The sequence below is a fragment of the Typopeltis vanoorti genome, chromosome 12 (genome assembly GCF_054136105.1).
Source record: "Typopeltis vanoorti isolate ZY-2024b chromosome 12, IOZ_Tvanoo_1.0, whole genome shotgun sequence".
NCBI lineage: Eukaryota > Metazoa > Arthropoda > Arachnida > Uropygi > Thelyphonidae > Typopeltis > Typopeltis vanoorti.
Window position 1 is genome coordinate 50,854,416 of NC_143560.1, and position 23,328 is coordinate 50,877,743.

The following is a 23,328-nucleotide window of genomic DNA, read 5'->3' on the forward strand; positions in this document are numbered from 1 at the left end:
TCGACTGTGTTCATCATGACCTATTGCTATTAAAAAGGTCCAAATATGGTATCAGAGGAATTACTAATGACTGGTTCAGATCCTATCTGAATAATAGAAAACAATATACCAGCTACAGCACATTCAATAGCGCAACAAAAATAATAAAATATGGAGTCCCACAAGGGTCTGTGCTAGGACCCATCCTATTTTTAATATATGTTAATGATTTATGTAAATACAAACTTTTTGGCAAAATGATATCCTTCGCCGATGACATGACATTAATATACCCTGAAACAACCCTTGAAGATCTAAAAAATCAGATTAATAGTGATATGTTAATGGTTTAGCATTAACTAAGTAAATGGTTTAGCAATAATGGACTTAACATTAATACAGATAAAACAAGATATATGTACTTCACGTTAACAGAAATTATATTACGATATAATCATAAAATGGCATGAAAAGAAATGTAGTGATATCCTAAATTGTAACTGTAGCTTAATCAAAAAAAAAACAAAATCAGTCAAGTATTTGGGCGTCCATATCGATAGCAATATGAAGAGTGGAACTCCCATACCACATTCTTAACAAATAAGTTTAGGTTTATAATTAATAGAATATATTATGTTAAAAAATTTGTAAATGCAGCATTCTTAAGATGCTTATAATATTCCTGGGTAAATTCCTCACTGCAATATGGCATCACCTGCTGGGGTGGAGATTATTACAACATCTGCTTCCATTAATAAGAATACAAAACAGAATAATTAAAGCCATAACCACTACTAACTTTGCACATTCAACTAACGATCTGTTTGTCATGCATAATATTCTACCACTACAGAAACTATATCTCTATGGTTGTCTATTATACGTAAAAAGGAACGCTGAAAGTTTCTTGGTATATAATGTAGACTATGGATTATGCCGCAGCCGGAACATGCTGGTAGCACCTAAGGCAAACAGAAATTTTTCATAAATCCTTTGAATACCTAGTGACAAGCAACTACAATAAGCTCCCAAATGAAATCAAATCTATAACCTCAGCTTAGGCATTCAGAAAAAGATTGAGAGACTACCTCATGAGACTAAACAATGTTGACAATTACTTTAAACGTATAGTATAAGAGATCATTATAACTCACATACCATATTCAATTATGGTATCAATATACTAACTAGTTCATTCACTTAGGAGACTAATATATTAACATGTACATCAAATCAAACCATAACAGGTGAGCCCTCATAGATACGGTCACTGGACTCGTAGTGCCTGTTTCAAACTAATTTAATTCTCTAGTAACCAGTATGACTACAGCCCTTGGTTACACATAAACATACAAACTAACTTACTTTATCACTAAAACCAGTAACTTATTATTGTTGGATTCTGAATGAAGAGAAATTAAAATTATTAATACTCCCTTCAGAATCCAACATAATCCACCATGGCAAAGGCTACATTTGTAGATATTATTTTATGTAAATCTCTTGATATAAACTATTATTCATGTAATTACCTTTGAGTTTTTTTTTATTTAATTATTTAATCTAGGATATGCATTAATAATGAAAGGACTCTGTATAAAAATAACATTCAGATTATTTTATTTATTCCTATATTAATAGTAGAAGAATTTGTGTTCATCATATTTAATTATATATTATTTGAATTGAAAAATATCATTTTATTTAATTTCTGTATGTAAAGATATAATGTTATGTAATGCTTATGCACTGCTCTAATTGTTGTCATGGAGACGGAGTTAAAAATAGAAGGCATGAGCATAGTAGTGCGTGAGTTATGGATGTGAGATGGAATTGATATGAGCTAGACGGTGAGAACAAGTTTTGGCGGGAAAAGGAGTGAAAATATATAAACGGAAAGCAAGAATAAACAAGAGCAGTGAGTCAGGAGTTTGTCAAAGGGGTTGGTCGGCAGAGCACTAGAACTAGGGAATGAGTACAATTGGAGCACTCAGCATAGTAATGGCACTGAGAACAATACAATAGAGATGAGGAAATAATTTATTGGCAGCACGGAGTTAAATAAGAGGCTGTAGTACAAAGAATTAAGTGCTGTGATCAGTTTTCGAAGGATCGAAATGTAAATTGACAACTCAGAATATTGATATGGAATTCTGAAGTTAATGTTGTATTCCAGTGCTTTCAAGGAAGATAAATGAAAGCTGATTCTATTGTAAAGTAGTATATGAGGAATAAGTGAATTTTCTAGTGCAAGTGTGTCTGCATTTATGATGTGCTGAAGTTCAAGATTAAGTTAATTTAAAGAAGATTACTTTTGAAATGTGTAGCTCCAGTGTGATAATTATCTAAAGTTTTAAGTGTGCCTCAGTGAATAATATGTGCAAAGATTTATTCCAGTAAGAACAGTTGTACTTTATAGCATTTTAGAGTGAAGTTATAAGAAATTATCTCCTTCTGTTAAATCCTAACATTAACTGTGGAGTTTATGCTGAAATTAGCCGAAGCTAGAAGATTAATAGTCTTCCCCCCCTTAGAGTGATAGCTATCTCTTGACTGAGCTATGTGATTTCTGACTAAGGGATAGATAAAGAATACAATTGTTAAAATATTTGCTGTGAATTTCAGTGGTAATGAACTTTAGAACTATCTTTGCTTATTAAGGAGAAATTAGATTTTGAAGCTCAGTGTTTAATACCAAAAGTTAAGTGAATGTTATGTGTAGTTGAACTGAGTTAATTTTGCATTATCTTGTATCCAAGGTATGCTTATGTATATATTATATAACCTTGCATTAAATGTTTTGTTTTATTGATTTCAATTTGTTGTTAGCCTGATTCTTTTCCACTGCACCGTTCATAAAATTATCGGACCTAGCAGGAACCTCAAATGTTAATGTAAAATTCAGCCTATATATAAACATTAGACTGCTAAAGTTAATTTAATATTTGATTCCAATATTTTTACATAGACTAATCTGAATATAGGGTGGCGTAGTATAATAGAAATTTCCATATATTTGGATTAGTAATCAACATACAATTAATTAACCTTAATAAGAACAACGTTAAAGCAAGATGGTGGATCAAAAGACAGGAAGGACGATCCAACATTATAAACTATGAAAACTATCCGAAATGTATTTTACTCTATTTGTATATATATAAGGAAACATTTATTAACTGTAACAAAATAAATAGCCAAAAATAAGTGTAATTACCAACAGAAAATGATAGTAATACTTGAACTGTATTGTATTGTATTGCATAATATTGTACACTGAATTGCAAAACATGAATTGTATTGTATAGTACTGTACTTTGAAGTGCACAACTTGAATTGTATTGTAAAATACAATATAAATATCTTGTATACGTGATGGGAATGATAATAAACTTTTAAACTGTTAAAAAAAAAAATTGTCAATGACAATACACTCCATTCCTCCTTTTCATTTCACCAACCATGTAGTGCTCAAGTATTAGAATCCTCAAGATCAACATGGCCCAAGAGATCAAACAGTCCACAGCCTTGTAGACTGTCTGATCTCTCACACAAGAAAGAGCTTGCACCCCCCCCCTTACTTTCAATAATACCTAGATATCTAAACATGATTAGATCTCCCTTCTTAGACTGACCTTTCTGGCACAAACACATTTAAACTATAGCTTCTGCAGCTGCCAAAAAAATTGGTGTACTTTTTTTGCACATGATGCTACTTCACACCTTCACAGATACTAACTCTATACAAATCCAAAATCCATCTAACCATGGAATATTGCTCTCATTGGGTGGCACACCAAAATCTTCTGTAAGATTGCTCAATTCTATCCAGAAGATGGCAATAATTAATTAATGATCCCTCTCTCTCACACAGACATCCAGTTTCTGCCTTCTCTTCTACAGATACTTCTTTCATGAACAGTGCTCTACTAAAGTGGCTGCTATTATACCTCCACTTTCCTCCACAATCATTAGAATGAAAGGGCCACTGCTAATCAACGCTCTTTTACAGTCCATCTTAAAACTCACTAAATCAATTTCACTGTCTCTTCTTTTATTCCATCAACCTCTGTTTTTTAGAACAGCTTCCCCACACTCAGCCTCCCCCCCCCCCAAAAAAAAAGCAAGAAAAAATATCATTTCAAATCACTCTGACAATTGAACTGGAATTATATTGGGGGGGGGTAGAAGAAAAAGAATCATTTGTCCATCCAACAACTGAACCCAGGACTGGTTTAACAATCAAAATCACTGCACTGCAGCATCATCATCATCACATTTGACTAAATTAAACATTAGGCTTAGCATATAACAGGTTATATATAATAAATACTGTTGGAAATGGTATGCACCTGAATTTTTGAATGTTCCGTTTTTATAAGAAATATCAAAATACCTGAAAAACCTGTTATTCAAAGTTATGATATTTATGAATTTATACTATTAAAATGTTAAGTAGCATTTTCGTAGTATAAAATTACCACTGACTGGTAGTATTTTCATAAAATATCAATTAAATGTGTAAAATTATACTAAATTTATCATAATTTTTGGATTACATGCTACATCAAAATATATGATTTTGTTTTGTTAATTCTGAACCAATAATTCTGAACTATTAATAATGGAATTATTAATAGTTCAAATCATATTATTATTATTATTATTAACATCTGACTTCCATGGAGGCAAAGGACTCATCATGGAAGGTCCATACTCTCTAATGCAAAGAGATCACCGAATCTTTCCTTAAACCCATTCACAGTTTCCACACTCATAACACTCTCAGGCAATGCATTCCACTCACCAATTACTCTCCATGCAAAGAACCTGCTTCTCACTCCAGTGCTCACACCCTCCTCATAAGGACAGCTTCTAGTTCTACCTTAGCTCCATCTTCTCTGAAATAACTCCTCCACATTAATCTGGTAACAATCCCCCTCACCACCCTGTATATATCTCACAATCATATCCTGTCTTCCTTTTCTATTCATAAGACACTGCAAGTTGCAGTGTCTTATGAATTTCCTCAATCTTGCCTCATATCTGACATTCCATAGACTTCACACAGACTAAGTAAACTTCTTCTGGATCCTCCTAAACTATATTCTCATCCCCCTGAAAACCAGGTGACCAAATCTGTGCATAATAGTCCATATGTGGCCAGATTAAAGCCTTATACAAGGGAACTATACATAATCCATTGCAATGTTCTTACAATTTTAGAAATGTTCATTGTGAAGAATTTATGGAGACAAAAACACATATGTTAGAGTAATTATTTTACTTATAATTATGAAAATAACACCTGACATTTCAATCTCTGTATCGAGGTCATCATGATCATCAGGAAAACATATATATGCACGGAACACAAGCCATAACACTACACAAAGTAAGATAAATCCAAATGCATTGTTTGTTTTGTTAATGAACAAAACAAAATAATTTTTATACATATAATAAGTATAATAATATACTGATGATAAAAAAAGATTAAAAAATTTTTTTATAGCGGAACTACATTAAATACATTTCTACAGTCCTCTTATATTAAGATTTCCTTTGTTGGGATTCTGCCATCATGTTCTGGATGCTATACAGGTTGCAGATGGGTCCTCTAGATTCTTGGAATGACTAATCCATCATTCTTGTTGAGATTCGGATGATGTTTCACAAGCTTACTCGAACTTTCTTTCAATCCACCACACCTTTTATGACAGAATCTCCATACAGTGCTTTTCTTGAGTCCTTTGATACTTCTTTTTTCTCCCCACTATCTTTCATTTTATTCTTTTGCATTCTTCTATTCATATCCACCATACATATAATTTCATTCTGTACAAACCTCATCTCATTCCTTATCTTAATCATTTCATTCTTCATTTCTTGTATTCCAGCAATCATTCCCACTCCTGCTCTCTCAGTCAGAATTACTTCCATTCCCACAGTCTTGTCAGATCTTGCTTCGTCAGTTGGGAGTGCTTCTGTTTCTGTAATTACGCTTGGTTTTCCTTTTTTTTCCATATTTCCATATTCACAATCATATTCTCCACACTCACTCTTCTGGATACCATTCTTAGTCTTACATCCACCATTCCTTTCACCTGGTATTCTTCACTTCTGGTTTCTGATTTTCATTCAAATCACCACAATCCATTAATACATCACACTTTCTATAGACTCACTCACTTCTCTTGTTTAATACTTCAATAGCCACAGCCAAATTTCCCTGCACATACCTATCGCTCCCAACAATGAACTATTTAAGTAAAATCCACATCACTCGATTATCACACCGTGTGTCTGGTTGACCTAGTTCTTACTGCCAGTTTTGCTTTCATTAACTATCACACACACACACAAAAAACAAAAAACTACTGACAACCTTGATAATTAATATGCATTCAGTCTCAATATCATGAGTTAAATAAATTTTCATTGAAATGCATAAAATTCTTCAAAATATTCCATAAAATAAAACTCAGCATTGCTCTGGTGACTGACTTTCATTGTAATCTTCCTTGCAGAGAAAATATACTAAAATATTAAGCATAAATTATCCAAAGACAATACTTTCTATCTAGAAGGTATATTTTCTATATTTTATCAACAAAAATGATTCATTCAAAACTAAAAGTGATCCACATGGATAACTTCTGCACATCCTAAATTTCGAATTTTATTAAATTTTATCAGGCCAAAACAGAATGATTACAATATATAATTTCAAAACACTGTCTCTTTATGTCCATGAATGTTCCAAATGAAATGAAAATAGCGATGGTTGAACAAATTTTTTTAATAAATTCAAATTATTATTATTATTATTTCAAATATTAAAGTTAAATAATCCCACAGAAGGTTCTACTAAGGTAGAAGTGGAGGAATTTTTTGAGGCTTTAGAAAAAGCAACTGACACAATGAAAAAGGAAAAGTTGGTCCTTGTTGGGAATCTAAATAGCAGAGTAGGAAATGATTGTAAGACACACAAAAATATTTTGGGAAAATTTGGAGAAAAGAGCAAAGCTAATAATAATGGCAAATATCTGTTGGATTTCTGCTCAGGATATGGACTGGTCATTACTAACACCATGTTCCAACATAAAAATGTGCACAAATTCACATGGAGAGAAGAGGCAAGGAATAAGAAAAGTCTCATTGACTATGTTATTGTTGATAGTGATGTTTTCTCCCTGGTGCAGGACACCACAGTGTACAGAGGATATGAAACTGGAAGTGATCACTATTTAGTCTTGAGCAGGATAAAATTGAATTTCATATTGAAATGAATAACATGTAAGAAAGTTTTAAAACGAATAAAAGTTGAGCAGCTCTCAGATGTGAACTGTAGACTAAAATACACAAAGATTATTGAAGAAAAAATGAAAGAGTTTGAGAACAGGAATCAAACCTTGAAGATTCAGTGGCAAACTCTGAAGAAAACATTGATTGATTCAGCCAGAGAGGCATGTGGTCAGGTTGTCTGAAAGGATAGAAAAATCAGAACTCCATGGTGAACACAGTAAGTTAAAGGGGCAGTGAAGGAAAAGAAGAAAGCATATCAAAAGTTCCTGGCAAATAAATCAGCTTCTGCTCTTAGAGAATACAGACACAAAAGTAAGAAAGGTAAACACGGTGTAAAACTAGCTAAACAAAAGTCATGGGAGGACTTTGGAAAGAACATAGAAAATAAATATGAAGAAGGTGGTAAGATATTCTGGAGGTTGTTGAAGAAGCTTAGAAATGGAGGAAAGAGTGCTGTAAAAGGAGTTAGAGATGATAAAGGTGACATGAAAACGGAAGAAAAAGATATCCTTGAAGTATGGAGTAATTACTTTGAAAAACTGCTAAATGAAACAAGCAGTGATGACAGCACAGTGGTAAAAAAACACTGACCAGGCATGCAGTCAGGAATACATATCCATACTTGAAGTAGAAAAAGCAATCAAATGCTTAAAATGTGGAAAGGCAGCAGGAGTAGATGATATTCGACCAGAAATGCTGAAGTATGGTGGTATAAGAGTCTTACAGTGGCTGCACTGCATAGTTCAGAAAGCCTGGACAGAGGGACGATTTCCCGATGATTGGAGTAGAGCTCTCATAGTACCCATATATAAAAAAAAGGAAATAAAACTGAATGTGAGAATTACAGAGGTATTTCCCTACTAAGTGTTCCTGGCAAGATCTATGCAAGTATACTTGAGAAACGGTTGAGAAGAATTGTGGAAGAAAAGCTTGGTGAAGAACAAGCTGGATTCAGGCCAAACAGAGGCTGTCAGGATCAGATTTTCACTTTACAACAAATAGTCGAGAAAGCATGGGAATATAACAAAAATCTGTATTTAAGTTTTATCAATTTGGAAAAGGCATATCACAAGGTGCCAAGAGAGAAGCTATTCAATACATTATCGTTATATGGTGTCAATGGGGCATTATATCAAGCAATACTTAGTCTTTATTTGAGTTGAAAGTCAGCAGTTAGCATTAAAGGATGTACAGGAAGATGGTTTAATGTTAAATCTGGTATATTATTCCAGTATTTTACATTATGTACATTATCCCCTCTGTTATTCATCATCTATATGGATCAGATTATGAAGGAAAGTGGTATTAAACATGACATCAAAATTGGAGATGTTAATGTCAGCTCTATCCTTTATGCAGATGATGTTATACTTCTAAATAAATCCGCTACAAGTCTTCAAGATTCTCTGACTAAATTGAATAACTGTTGTAATAGATATGGTATGAAGGTCAGCAATAAAAAGACAAAGACAATAACAATAGGCAGAATCATTGAAAATGTCAGCTGTGTTGTAAATGGAGAACCTGTGGAACAAGTAAAACATTTCAGCTACTTAGGCACGATTTTTACTGAAGATGGTAAATTCAATATAGAAATAGACAACAGAATCAGCAAAGCTGGTATGGTGAGAAGTCAATTGAATAAATTCATATGGAATAAAAGAGAAATTAGTCGGAACAATAAAATTAGCTGTATACAAGACAGTGTTCAAACGAGTTTTAACTTATGGATCTGAGATCTGGGTCAGAAGTAAAACACTTGACCAAAGTCCAGAGATCGCATATAAGAGAGTCCTGAGAAAGATTATAGGCGTGAACAGATGGCATCAATGGCAATATCATATTAAAAACGAGGATATTAGGAAAGAACTTGACATTGTCAGCATCCAGGAATGCGTTAGCAGAGCTAATCTCAGGTGGTATGGTCACGTAAATAGAATGGGAGAGGAAAGATTAACAAAACAAGTGTTCTCTGCCAGGTTGGCAGGAAAACGACCCAGTGGAAGACCAAGATATAGGTGGATTGACATGGTACAAAGTGCCTTAGATAATAGAAATATAAGATCTGATAATGTTGGAGTCTTGACAAGTAACAGACTGATTTTGGAGAAAAATTGTAGATAGGAAGTTAGTAATGATGTAATTTTTTCATGTAGTACTATCATATCCTGTACACCCCTTGAGGGTACATGCCAGGAATTTGATGATGATGAAGTTAAATAATCTCTCCAACCAGACTACTGTAATCACTTACATAAGACAAACAAAACAAATATGTGTTATGCATTTTTTGAAATGCACCTAATGATAATAATAAAATCTTCATATCTTTCTGGATACCTTCTTAAATGAAATAAAATACTTACTCATCAATAAAACAAGGGCTCCCCCATATTTTTCCTGAAATATCCCCATGACCTGTATGAACAAAGGTGTTTTTCAGAGGTCTACTGATATCAGTGCTCCTTAAAGGTTTCTGATGCTCCGTTATGCAACGAGGGAAGCTGCCAATCATAAATGTTCTTTGATTCTGACCTTTCCACCAGTAATCTTCAGGACTATTAAAATAAACTATTTTAATTTTCAGAAAAAAAATTTCAAACGAGGTTAACTTATAACTGGAACTATATTTAATTTGTATACAAATATTCAATATTCTTACTTCAAAAATGTTAAAAGAACATATATACCAAATTTAATTTTGATTGCTTAATCACCACACTGGCCTGGACATATTTACTTGTCAGTATATACATGGATGCAAAGCATCCAGTGAAACTGAAGTGGCAGGTACGAATGAAAAGAATGACAGAGTTAGAATGGTTAGTCTGTTGCCGAGGTATGACAGAGAGGAGTTTAGGAGGAGGGCCATAATCGCAAATGACATTATGCGTAGGTTATGCAGACGGTGTGGTGTGGAATTCGTGGACGTGTGGAATGAGTTTGAAGGGCGAAAGGACTTATACAAGATGGATGGCCCGCATTTGAATGGACTTGGTGTGCGGAGACTGGAAAGAGTGTTGCTGAATGAAGTGAAAATGGATGTGCAAAACCAGGGAAACTAGAACTACCAAGGAGAGGGGGGGGGGGGAAATGGATATGCAGACATCAGTGAGACAGATGAGTGTAAGAATGTATATAATGTACCCGAGCCAGCACTAAGGACAAAAAATGGGAATGGGTCATTTAGAATAACGTATCAATATAGGGGTGGGACTAAGGGATCACTGCATTTCATGTATACTAATGCCAGGAGTATTAGGAACAAGAAGGAAGAATTTTTGGCCTTGATTGGCTCTTCCTGGCCACAGGTTATTGGCATTAGTGAAACATGGCTGACGGAAGAAGATATAGTTAGTGGGATAGAATGTGTAGGTTATAGTGTGTTTAGGAGGGACAGAGAGAATAAAATGGGGGGAGGGGTATTATTGATGATTGCTGATGAACTGCAGCCAAGGAGAATTGAAGTTGTATCGCAGGATAGTGAAAGGAGCTCATTTGATGCTATTTGGTGTGAGATTGAGACTGGCAGAATAAAATATACAGTTGGGTGCTGCTATAGACCAGGTGATGGAATAGATGGTGGAGATAGTATGCATAGGGAAATTGATGAAATGAGTGGAAGGAGGGTAATTATTATGGGGGATTTCAACTATGGTAACATTGATTGGAAGGAGGAGAGGACACATGTGAAGAAGGAAAAGGATTTTATTCAATTATTGAGGGATAACTATCTGAGACAGCATGTAATTGAAAATATTAGGGGTGTGAGAGTGCTTGACCTGGTAATAGCATCTGAGAATTTGACTGTAATGAATATGACCATGTTGCCACCTATTGGTGAGAGTGATCATAAGGTCTTGACCTGGGAGGTGGCTAAAGGTGTGGAATTTTCGATTAAGACAGGGCATATGTGAAATTACCGTGCTGGCAAGTATGACAAGCTTAGGAGATTGCTTGGATCAGTGCCATGGCATGTACAACTGCAATGGCTGGACGTCGATAGAGCATGGGAAGTGGTCAAGGAGCATTTACAGGAGGTAATGGCTGATTGTATACCTAGGGTTCGAATAGTAAAACAAGTAGGGGTTAAATGGAATGAATAACACCATTAAGCTTGAGCTGCAAAAAAAGAAACAACTGTGGAGGGAATTTAAGGAGAAAGGTTACCTGCAGGCACATGAACGGTATGAAGCACAGGCCAGAAGGGTAACGAGTGTGGTAAAAAAAGCAAAAGCAGATTATGAAAGGAAACTAGCTTTGCAAGCAAAAGAGAATCCAAAACAGTTCTTTCAATATGCTGCAAGCAAGAAAAAAACTGTACACGGCAAAATGATTTTAAGGAATGACGATGGTAAGGAGGTCACTAAATCAGTCGATATAGTGGAGTTACTGAGCGCGCACTTTGCAAAAGCATATCATCCAGGTGGTGACATTGAAAAAGTGAAGGGACCATTAGTTTATACAGGAATAGTGATGAATGAAGTGGAGGTGACTAGTTTATTACAGAACCTTAATGTGAACACATCTGTGGGACTGGATGGTATACCGGCACGGGTCTTGCGTGAAGTGGCTAAAGAATTATCAATGCCCTTGACCATGTTGTTTAATCTGAGACTTAGGTCTGGCTTAGTCCCGAAGGTGTGGAAAGAGGGGAAAATAGTTTCTGCATAAAGGAGGATACAAGACTACGGTTGCAAATTACCGACTGATCAGCATATCAGTAGTCGTTGTCAAGGTCTTAGAGAAAGTAGTCAAGGGAAAAATACAGGAATGGATTGATGAAAATGAGATACTGTACAGGGGACAGCATGGCTTTGTGAAGGGTAGATCATGCTTCAGTAACTTGCTCAAGTTTTATAACAAGATAACGGCTGAACTGGATAAGGGAAATGGATTTACAGTGATACTGCTGGACCTGGCAAAGGCGTTTGACAGGATACCACATGGAATACTAATCCGTAAACTACAACATATGGGAATGGATATAGGGTTGGTGAGATGGATAGGTGGTTGGATGATGGAGAGATATCAAAGAGTAGTTTATTCAGGAGTAGAGTCCAAAAGACGGCCTGTGACTAGTGGTGTGCCGCAGGGTTCTGTTCTTGGACCACTGCTGTTTAATCTGTTCATTAATGATATAGGGAAGGATCTAAGTGGAACAATTCATTTGTTCGCTGATGATGCAAAGTTGGGTAGGGCAATAGTGAATGCAGAAGATGTCAAAGTCTTGCAGGATGACTAGATAGATTGGAGTTCTGGGCTAAGGAGAATGGATGTCAATTTAATGTGACAAAATGTAAGGTTCTGCATTTTGGGGTGAAAAGATTAGCAGCAGTATACCACATTGGTGGAACTGTACTCCAGGAGATTGATGAGGCCCGGGACTTGGGAGTGTTGGTGGATAAGGAGATGAAGTTTAGGGGGCACACTGCAAAAGTAGCTAAATCAGCTCATCAACTCACTTGGTTGTTGAAAAATACCTTGACGAGCAGAGACAAGCAAGTTATTGTACCTCTGTACCGAGCCTTGATAAGACCTCATCTCGATTACTGTGCCCAGATTTGGTCACCTTGGTTCCTTCTTGATGGGGAGGAGGTGGAGAGGATCCAGAGGCGAGTGACTAAGATGATAACAGGTCTATGGAATGAACCATATGAGAATAGGTTGAAGATTTGTGGGTTGCAGAAACTAGTTGATAGGCAGAGGAGGGGAGATATGATTGAGACATTCAAATTGCTAAAGGGATTCTATAGGATTAATTCGAGGATATTTTTGAGATCAGGACTGGTGGTGGGAGAACTAGGAGACACCTATGGAAGCTGGGCAAGAGTGTGGTTAGCAGGGGTGTTAGAGCTGGGTTCTTTACTTTTAGAGTGGTAAATGAGTGGAATAAGCTGCCAGAGTCTGTTGTGGGTGCTATGACGGTGAACGAGTTCAAGACAAGGTATGATAGATACTGTGAGAATGTAATCGCATAGTTGTGTGGACATGATGTTTAGGGCCTCCCTCGATGAGTCTAAGGACTCATGGAGTCGCCCAAAATAATAATAATAATAATAATAATAATAATACTTCCCTATATCGTTTATGAACAAATGCTCATTAACGATAAAGGGAAGGATCTAAGAGGAACAGTTCATTTGTTCGCTGATGATGCAAAGTTGGATAGGGCAATAGTGAATGCAGAAGATGTCAAAATCTTGCAGGACAACTTGGATAGATTGGAGTTCTGGGCTAAGGAGAATGGATGTCAATTTAATGTGACAAAATGTAAGGTTATGCATTTTGGGGTGAAAAGATTAGCAGCAGTATACCACATTGGTGGAACTGTACTCCAGGAGATTGATGAGGCCAGGGACTTGGTGGATAGGGAGATGAAGTTTACGGGGCACATAGCAAAAGTGGCTAAATCAGCTCATCAACTCACTTGGTTGTTGAAAAATACTTTGAAGAGCAGAGACAAGCACGTTATTGTACCTCTGTACCGAGCCTTGATAAGACCTCATCTCGAGTACTGTGGTCAGATTTGGTCACCTAGGTTTCTTCTTGATGGGGAGGAGGTGGAGAGGATCCAGAGGCGAATGACCAAGATGATAGCAGGTCTATGGAAAGAACCTTATGAGAACAGGTTGAAAATTTGTGGGTTGCAGAAAAGGGGAGATATGATTGAGACATTCAAATTGCTAAAGGGTTTCTATAGGATTAATTCAGAGGATATTTTTGGGATCAGGACTGGTGGTGGGAGAACTAGGGGGGGACACCTATGGAAGCTGGGCAAGGGTGTGGTTAGCAAGGGTGTTAGAGCTGGGTTCTTTACTTTTAGAGTGGTAAATGAGTGGAATAAGCTGCCAGAGTCTGTTGTGGGTGCTAGGATGGTGAGTGAGTTCAAGGCAAGGTATGATAGATACTGTGAGAATGTCGTATAGTTGTGTGGACATGATGTTTAGGGCCTCCCTTGATGAGTCTAAGGCTCCTGGGAGTCGCCTGTAATAATAATAATACTTAGAATGACATGGATATGAAGCATAAATTATTTGATATATTACTTCCACATGGTTGGCTGAGTAGTTAAATGTTAGCTTACACCTTTTTTATATGGCTACTAAACAAGACTATTAATTTAAATTAATAAAAGTAATTTTTATTAATTTAAATAAATTAATAAAAATTTATTTAAACAGAAGGCTTATGTTAGAATTTTTAATGAGTTTTAATAAAATCTTCATGCAAGTATCAAAACCCATCTTCAGTATGAATTCCAAATTAAATAAGCCACAAATAAAATAAAGAAGACTGAATAATGAGAATGTGTCAACTACACACACATAAATAAAGTACAGCTGCATGGTCCAAGCAGCTTGAAAGTCCTAAAGACAATTTTTATGTATATTATTAAAAAAAAAAAAAGAAAAATGAAAAACAAATAAATAAATAGGGAGAAATGTATGAAGTAGTACAATTTCACATAAAGAGAATAACTTAAATCCAATAGTTTTATTCAGAATGGGACAACATAGCAAGATTTTGTAGCTTACTTCATACTCCACAAGAAAAAGGATTTTATATAGGCTTTTTCGGTCTTTTTCCATATAATCCTATGTATGGAAGAAAATGTTCAGCAAGTTTAGATATTGTTCCAGATCAGAGAATCTAATATAGTCCAGATGTTCATCATGACATGTTCAACAGCTCCCAAATTGCCAGTTGGGTCAAAGTAAGTAAAACCAAGGCATATTAAATCTGAGAGACATAAAGGAAGGTCAGAGAAGGAGGAGGTCTGTCTTGTTTAGAGCTTAGAAAGGAGGAAAGTTTATTAATTGGGTGAAAAGTCACCATGAGTCCAATAGAATTAAATAATTTGGAGATTCACTCACATGGGATGGCCATTCAGTTTACTTCTTGGAAGAGTGGCAATGGAGAAACTTCATAACCATTAATAACCTTATTTACAAAAAAAAAAAAAAAAAAACTCAGTGAACTTCATTAGACAAGAAGGTGGTTCAAGCAAAACAAAGATAATGAAAACTGGAAGACACCTGGAAGATATACAAAATAACACTTAATTAGGAAACCATACAAGTTAATGGTTTTAACTACCCACAAGCATATTTGACTTCAAATTTAAATGACATGCCAACAATAAAACACAGCTTCTCCATAGCATGGTCAATGATGAAATGATGAATAGATTTTATAAAATCAAAAAAAAAAAAAAAAAAAAAAATCCTACGACTCTAAAAATAAAATTATACAAAAGTATAATACTACCAACAGCTCTCTACAGAACAGAAACTTGGACCTAAAAAAAAAAAAAAAAAAAAAGAAGAAGAGAATAGACCGATGCACAAGTGCTGCAAGATTTGAATAACCTTAATTCAACAATTCTTAACAAAGTTAAAAGGCATCAACTCCGTTGGTTTAGTCACATTGTGCAAATGGAACACTTACAGACTTCCTCGCCTGGTATTTGAGGGCACTATGGAGGATACAAGATCCAGTAGAAGACCAAGATTATGCCATTTTAATCTTGGTCTTCTTCTGGGTTTTGTACCCTCCATAGTACCCTCAAATACCAGGTGAGGAAGTCTATCTGGTTTTATTTGCACAATGTGACCAAATTTAGAACTACACTGAACTTTCAAAGCTGTTGCTGCTTTGAACACAGAACAGTGGAAGGCTCTTATCCATGTAGGACTCAACTCATCTTGAGGAAAGAAGAGAAGAAGATATTTTTTTTTGACAAAGATGGTGGTAACCATACATGGATATAAAGTACAGTTTAGTTTTCCTACTAAAGACAGAAAACTGAAGGCTTCCATGTGGTTGACAAAGTGTGAGCTAAGCAGGTCAAGATGGGAAATTCCTTTATCCTTATTTTTGAAAGTAAATTGTATGCAAGGATGAACATTATTAATCTCTATGAGAAAGTAATGAAGTTCAAACAGAGAATTTTGTCATACTGCAAAATATTTATATATCCATACCATAATAAGCATCTAGCATGGATGTTATAATGCAGTTGTTGTACAAACCATTAACTTAACAATATATGCTGGAAAGTCTTGGAGTAACACTTTATCCCACTGGATATTCTGAATAAGCTATTCTCCTTCATAGATGCAGGTTCAAATATGAACGCCTCTTTAAAGAAAGTTGTAAAGCTATTTTACACCGACCGAATTTAAATTAAAATGATTGCCTCTCTCTCTCTCTTGAAGATCTGGGAGACTTTTATTTTATGTAATCATTAAAAAAACAATTATCTTAAATATTAATTATTTATTAATTTCTTTCATTTCGTAGCTCGCAACAACATTGTATTTTAATAGGTAATCCACCGAACGTTCGTTACTTGTATTCCATTCCTATCTGTTTCTAACACTGAAGATATACTATTAGTTTTAGTATGAAATATCCATACCTTATTTATTAATTAAAGTTATTACTGTGGACTTACATGTTCTTTAATAAAGAAGCTCTTATTCGCCATTACTATTTCCGGCCTTGAGAGAGGTTTTCTTGTGTACAGCGTCAAAGTCATCTATCCAAATAACATCTTTTTTCTCATTATTTCAAACAAAAATTACCAGTAATTTATAAGACTTGAGATACGTAATGAACAATCCTTCACAAATGACTAATGAGAAGTGAAAGCAGAGTGCGAAATGGACAGTAATGGTAGGCCAGTAGAGATAGAGCAGTATGAAGACATGCATATGATTGGTGCGGTATTAACAAAAGATCATGTGACCCAAAGACAAAAGCAAGTCGATAACTGAATTGAAATGCTAATTCTTTTCAACCAAACTGCATAATATCTGAAACACATTCACTGTATATTTCTTAGTTTTAACACATTCATGATGGGGGGGGGTCAAACAAAACCATATGTTGCACTGGCCAACATATGGTTTTGCTCGAGTCTTTATAGCAGTTTCTGTGGGACGGGACATGATTCATTAGTCAGTGTCGTTTTTATCCCAGTTGTCCCTAACTATTTTTTGAGAAATACATTACACAGTCTGCAAATGTCTCTGTACCTTATTCAAGGACATAATAAAACTAATTGTTTTTCATGCATCTGCAGGATAGTACTTGTTGCGGAACCCCTGTTGTTTACAGCACGGAGCAAGTTACTATCACGGTAACGGGCGATAATAACTCGAAATTTGAGTAGAAGAATTCATACGTAACATAATTTAATATATATACAGTATCTACCCTACATATATAAAATTATAAGCCTTTTTATGTCACGTTTTTTGAAACGTTTTGAAACTCAGGGGCTACTGTGAGTGTCGAGTCATCAGAATTCAATGAGAACTGGCCTACCAGTATGGAATACGGGGGGGGGGGCGTAGTGATGATTCCACGCGTTAATGATGCATAGCCGAAAATTGCCACGTACCCCCGGGGGTACGCGTACCACACTTTGAGAAACACTGCTTTAAAACACCTAAGGATATTAGTAAATTACAGAAATGCTTTGCGACTTTGTAATAAGGAGAACTTATGTAGTCGATTACAGGTCATAATGGAGAATCTGCTTATGGACTTTAGGGAGATTGGCCATAATAAGTTTTGAGCTTATTTTTTGGTTTCATCATTCTCAACTCATGAAACATCAGTGAGTTTGTTTAGCCTATTTAAACAACTGGAAGTTAGATATCAGAAAGAAGATAAGTGGTTTAGCCAAAGAGCATTAAAATGTTTTCTATAGTATTCTGTTTTGTATTAAATTACAATTGCTTAACACTTTTATTTGGCATTTGGTGCATGCAGTACAATACAAAATAAAAAACATATGAGCATGAATATAATATAAAAACTATAATTGCATGTCTAAGTTTCTGATTCAGTCTAGTGCTGATGGTGCAGCTTGGAGAAAATCAGACCAGTCATCTTGATAAGCTCACAGGCTGCAATCAGTGGTATGTGATGAACTGTTTATTTAGGAGCATCACAGTCACATTGAGGAGAAAAGCGTTTTCCCCACTTATTTAACAAGTCTGCATATTTCGTAGTTCCTACAAATCCTATTCAGGGTTAGTTCAAGAACAGAAGCTTGGTTATTAATACCTCAAAACCACATTTGTGGTTGGGGACTGTCACTGCTTGTATCCCACGATCTTGTCCATTGTTTTCTGGAGATGAAATTATTTGTAGCTAAGTTTTCTGCTTCATATATTGATGGTTGTCTAGATTTTAATCAACTGATTCTTAAGTCCCGGATGTCCTTGTGCACAGGGAGAAGAGAATTATTACTTATCTTCTTGTACTCTTGAAGGAGAGCATCAACTCTCTAGATAAGACAGATTAAGTGATAGGAGGTTTAAAGAGAATTTGTGCTACTTCGAAATAAAGATGGTTAGCTGTCTCTGAAAGAATTTTATGCAGACATTGATTTTCAATTGCAATGGGAAAAAATCTATTACTGGAACTATTTTATAATTAAAGATACCAAGAAATTATATACTTGGTTTAATCCATTATCCAAGTGTAAGCAAACAAAGTTTGTGCCTGAAGTATCTTTCAGGACTGGGGCAACTCGTGGCAAAGGTAATAGGACTTCACATCACTTGCCTTAGTATCCCATAATGCTATGCATTATGGGAAGGGTCACTATCCAGACTGGTTTCAAACTTTATTGAGGTCTCATCAGTGGGAGCCAAACCCAAAGGTGAGATACCAAGGTTGAAGTAATGCAGAAGACACATTTTCCTATATGGAACTATTTTAGGTAGTGACAAAATTAGGATCTTTAGATAAGGCATTTATGTCTCAGGCAGCGAGAAATCATCAAGAAATATTAATAACAGTCTTATCAGGATCCATAACACTGTACAAGATAAACTTCCTTAAGTTTATCTTGTACAGTGGCAAAAGCCCTCTTGGGAGTCTCTGTAGATGCATGTTCTATAACATTAAACAACTCCAGAGATAATACCTTGACCAACTCATTATGAGTTTGGAGGACATCTATATACATTTTGGTCTAACTGACATGTAGGTAGGTAGGGTGTCTAGCTCCCACTGATCAGATCCAAAATAAAGGTCAAAACTGGTCTGGAAAGTGACCCTTTCTGCAATGAATTGCAACATACCCCCCCCCCCCCCCCAAAAGGAAGTGTACTTTATTATTATTATTATCTAAGACCTCCAGGGAGTCCAGGACTCATCCAGGACTCATCAAGAGAGGCTACATATCACCCAAACCAATTGTCATGCCTTCCCTTAAATTCATTCACACTAGATGCATTCTCTAACCCTAAAGGCAAACTATTCCACTTACTCACTCACTGCTCTGTGAGAGAAAAACCTAGATCTTACCCCTTTCTTGACTGTGAACAAACTTAACTTTCATGGATTTCCCACTGTGTTTTCTCCCCACCTTCCATATAATAAAAATTTCATCAGATGATATCCTATAACACCCATTCAAAAGTTTATAGACCTCTATCATATCACCCTCTTTCTTCTGTTAACCAGTCTGTAATCTAAATACTCACAATCTGTATGCATAATCTAAATCCCATAATCTGGATATAATCTTTGTAACTCTTCTTTGAACCTTTTCAAAGCTTCTATATCCCCTTAGAATCCAGGGGACAGACCAAATCTGTTCACAATAATCCAGGTGTCATCTTATCAAAGCCTTATAAAAAGAAAAAATGACTTCCTTATCCTTAGATGTCAAAGTATGCTTCAACATTGCAATTATCCCCTGAGTTGTATTTGCAACTTTTCTTACGTGACCACTGAACTTCAAATTCCTATCCATCAATACACCAAGATCCATTACCTCCTCAGTTTATTGTAGCACAACCCTGCTAGTATAATATGCTGCTGGAAATCTCATCACACCTAAGTGCATATCTTTACACTTACTAACATTAAACTGACAGTCACTTTTGTTTGCCCAAATTTCCAGCCTATTCAAATCATTTTGCAAGTGCTGAATATCAGCAGCATCTTTGATTATCCTGCCTATCTTCGCATCATCGGCAAACAATTGCACATCTGATGTTAGACCTCTGATGTTATACATTAATGACCTGATGTCATTAATGTATACATTGAACAACAGCAGTCCAAGGACACAACTCAGAGGTACACCACTGGTCACCTTAAATCTGACAGATTCACACCCACTGTGTACCACTTTTTGATATCTGTCTGTCAACCTTCCCCTGATCCAAGTCAAGAATTTATATTCCAATCCCAAATTCTCCAGTTTATGCAACAGCCTTTCGTGTGATATCGTATCAAATGCCTAAGAAAAATCCAACATTATCATAGTGTATCCATTCTCTTCATCCATCTTGGCTGCAACACTGTTATAAAATATAAGCAAATTGCTAAACATGACCTTCCTTTAGTAAACCCATCCTGCTCCTTGCAGAGTATAGCTTGTTTGTCTACCCATTTCTGTATGCAATTTCTTACAAACTTCTCTAAAATCTTCACTTACCACACCAAAGACACTGATAGGTTAGTAGTTAGACACATCAGTTTTTGCACCATCCTTGTACAATGGAACTATAATACATATTTATGTTATGGGATACTGAGTCAATTGATGTGGAGTCAATTGCTTCTATATACAAGTAGTCTATTTGTGACAATATTTCACATGCAAACTTTGTTTGCTGACACTTGGGTAAAGAGTTAAACAAGAATATAATTTCTTGACAATTTTAATTTACACTGTTTCTGTATTTTTGTCCAGGATATGGACTCTTAAAGTTTAACAGTTATATCTGTGTTTTGAATCAACTTTGCTTTTAAGTGAAATTATTAGTCTTATGTTTAAATGTCTAAAACAAAGATCTTTAACATAGAGATTTTTATTTATATTAAATTGAGAATAAAATTGATTTCTTGCTGATATTTAACATTAATTATCATGCAATTGTTAGATGAATCCTAGAATGGCAAATTATTAATTAAATATTTTCATTTAAAAAGTGTCCTATTCATTATTAATAATGAATTTTTTTAAAATAAAAATATAAATGCGACCTTTGTCCTATATACACTGAGTCAACTTTTGCGTTAGGAACCCACCTAATAATGCGTTGGTCTACCTCTCCGTGCAATCATGGCTCACAGATGCCTAGGAAAGATTCCACAAGGTGTCACACATCCTCCATGCATGACTCGACCCATTACCACTGCAGCAACTCCATCAGTTCACACTCATTCTGTGGAGGAGGATAAACAATTCTCACACCCTGTTTTAGCATATCCCACATATGTTCAGTTGGATTACAGTCAGGAGAGTTTGGGGCCAAGGCAGTGGTGAATTCGTTGTCATGTTCCTCCAAAAGACTCAGCAGCTGTATGAGCCTGATATGTTGTCTTGTTGAAAGATGGCACTGTGGTTGGGGTAGATCTCCTACATATATGGATGTAGATAATCAGCTAATAGGTTCTCCTTGTAGCATTCACCATTCACTGTTTGTGGGATAATAACCAACGGACCTAGGGTGTGCCAGGAAAAATCTCCCCAGACCATAATACCACTTCCACCAGCCTGTTGAACCCTGAACTGTGCAACTGGGGGATAACGCTTCATGCTGTTTACACCAAATGCGAACCCAGCCATCAGCAGAGCAGCATGAAACAAAACATATTATTCCAGATGACCTTCTTCCATCTGTTGAGGGTCCACTGCTAACATTCCTTGGCCCATGCGAGGAGTTGTTTGTGATGTCTGGCCGTCATCATGAGTATCCTTGTTGGTCTGGCTGTGGAACCCCAGACAAAGCAAGGTATGGCACATGGTGTAAGTGGAAATGGGTTGAATTGCCTCACTTGTGTGCTTGTGGATGAGTTGTGTGATTGTTGCATGTTGTTGCTGAGATACCAGTCATTACACCGACACCCACCTCCAGGATCAACCATGCAAGGTTGACCAATGTGAGCCCTTCTGCTGGATATCTGTTCATGGTTAATCCAGTCCTGGTACTCCCTTGATACAGTAGTATGGGAGCAACCAACAAGTGTAGCTATTTTCGAGATATTGGCACCTGCCCTCCAGGCCCCAAATATCTGCTTGCAGTCAAATTAGTTTACATCAGCATGTTTTTCCATTACTGACAAACATTTACTGATTATGTACAGAGGGTGGGCATGCCCATTTATAATAGCCACACGTGACATTGATATCATGTGGTACTTCATTATCCCACCGTATATGTAAATCGGGGGGGGGGGGGGGGTCCTAAAGCAAAACTAACTCAGCGTATAAAGCAATACTGCACTTGATGTAGCAAGGATATTCACAAATTTTTAAAATTCCTGGAATGTTTTCCAGATCAGTATATTGCTTTTGGCAGAGATTTAGTTTGAGATTTATCAGTGCTTGAGACTAGAAAAGCACTACTAAACATTAACAGATACTAAGCAATTGTGTTTGTTAGTATATCAAAAATGTGATTATTTTTTGAATCAAATGGCAAACATTTTTACAAATGTTTGCCATCCAAGATTAAATCGAGTTAAGTATGGGTGTGAGACATTACTGACGGAATATAGTTAGTGGGATAGGGAAAAAAAAAGAGTACAGGTAACCCTCGTATAACGCAGATGTTAGGTTCCACAGAAATGCCATGTTATGTGAGACTCAGATCACATAGAAAAAGTAGGATTATGCTCCGAAATCGTTTTTTTTTTTTTTTTTTTTTTTTTTAAATTATATAAACAACAATAACACCAATGAAAAATTATTTTTATTTAATTCAGGTAATTCATGTAAGTTAAGAAAACATATACACTACGTAAACTTCATTGTACATAATGCATAAATGTTTTAAGCAAAATAAAATAAAATGCATATTTTAATCGTCATCAATGTCTTCAAAAATAACATTTCGCAGACGTTCTTTATGTACTAGTGGCTGGACGTCATCATCACCTGAATCTCTTGTACAGTAATAAGACCCTTGCTTACCACTATGCTGCAATTATTTTATGAAGTTCATAATATGGAGCTAAACAAATATCCAACTGTCTCGTGAATTTTTCGGAGCGCTC

The 23,328-nt window shown here is 35.7% G+C and overlaps 1 protein-coding gene across 3 annotated transcripts in view; it reads right to left on the reverse strand.

Moving 5' to 3' along the window:
• Ack (activated Cdc42 kinase) overlaps positions 1-23,328 on the reverse strand; it is a 312,841-nt gene that overhangs the window by 57,841 nt on the left and 231,672 nt on the right. For all 3 annotated transcript variants that reach the window (XM_090401270.1, XM_090401268.1, XM_090401269.1), the window contains one exon: positions 9,654-9,845. In XM_090401270.1, the coding sequence (XP_090257396.1) occupies positions 9,654-9,845 (192 nt within the window). The remainder of the gene's footprint in view (positions 1-9,653; positions 9,846-23,328) is intronic.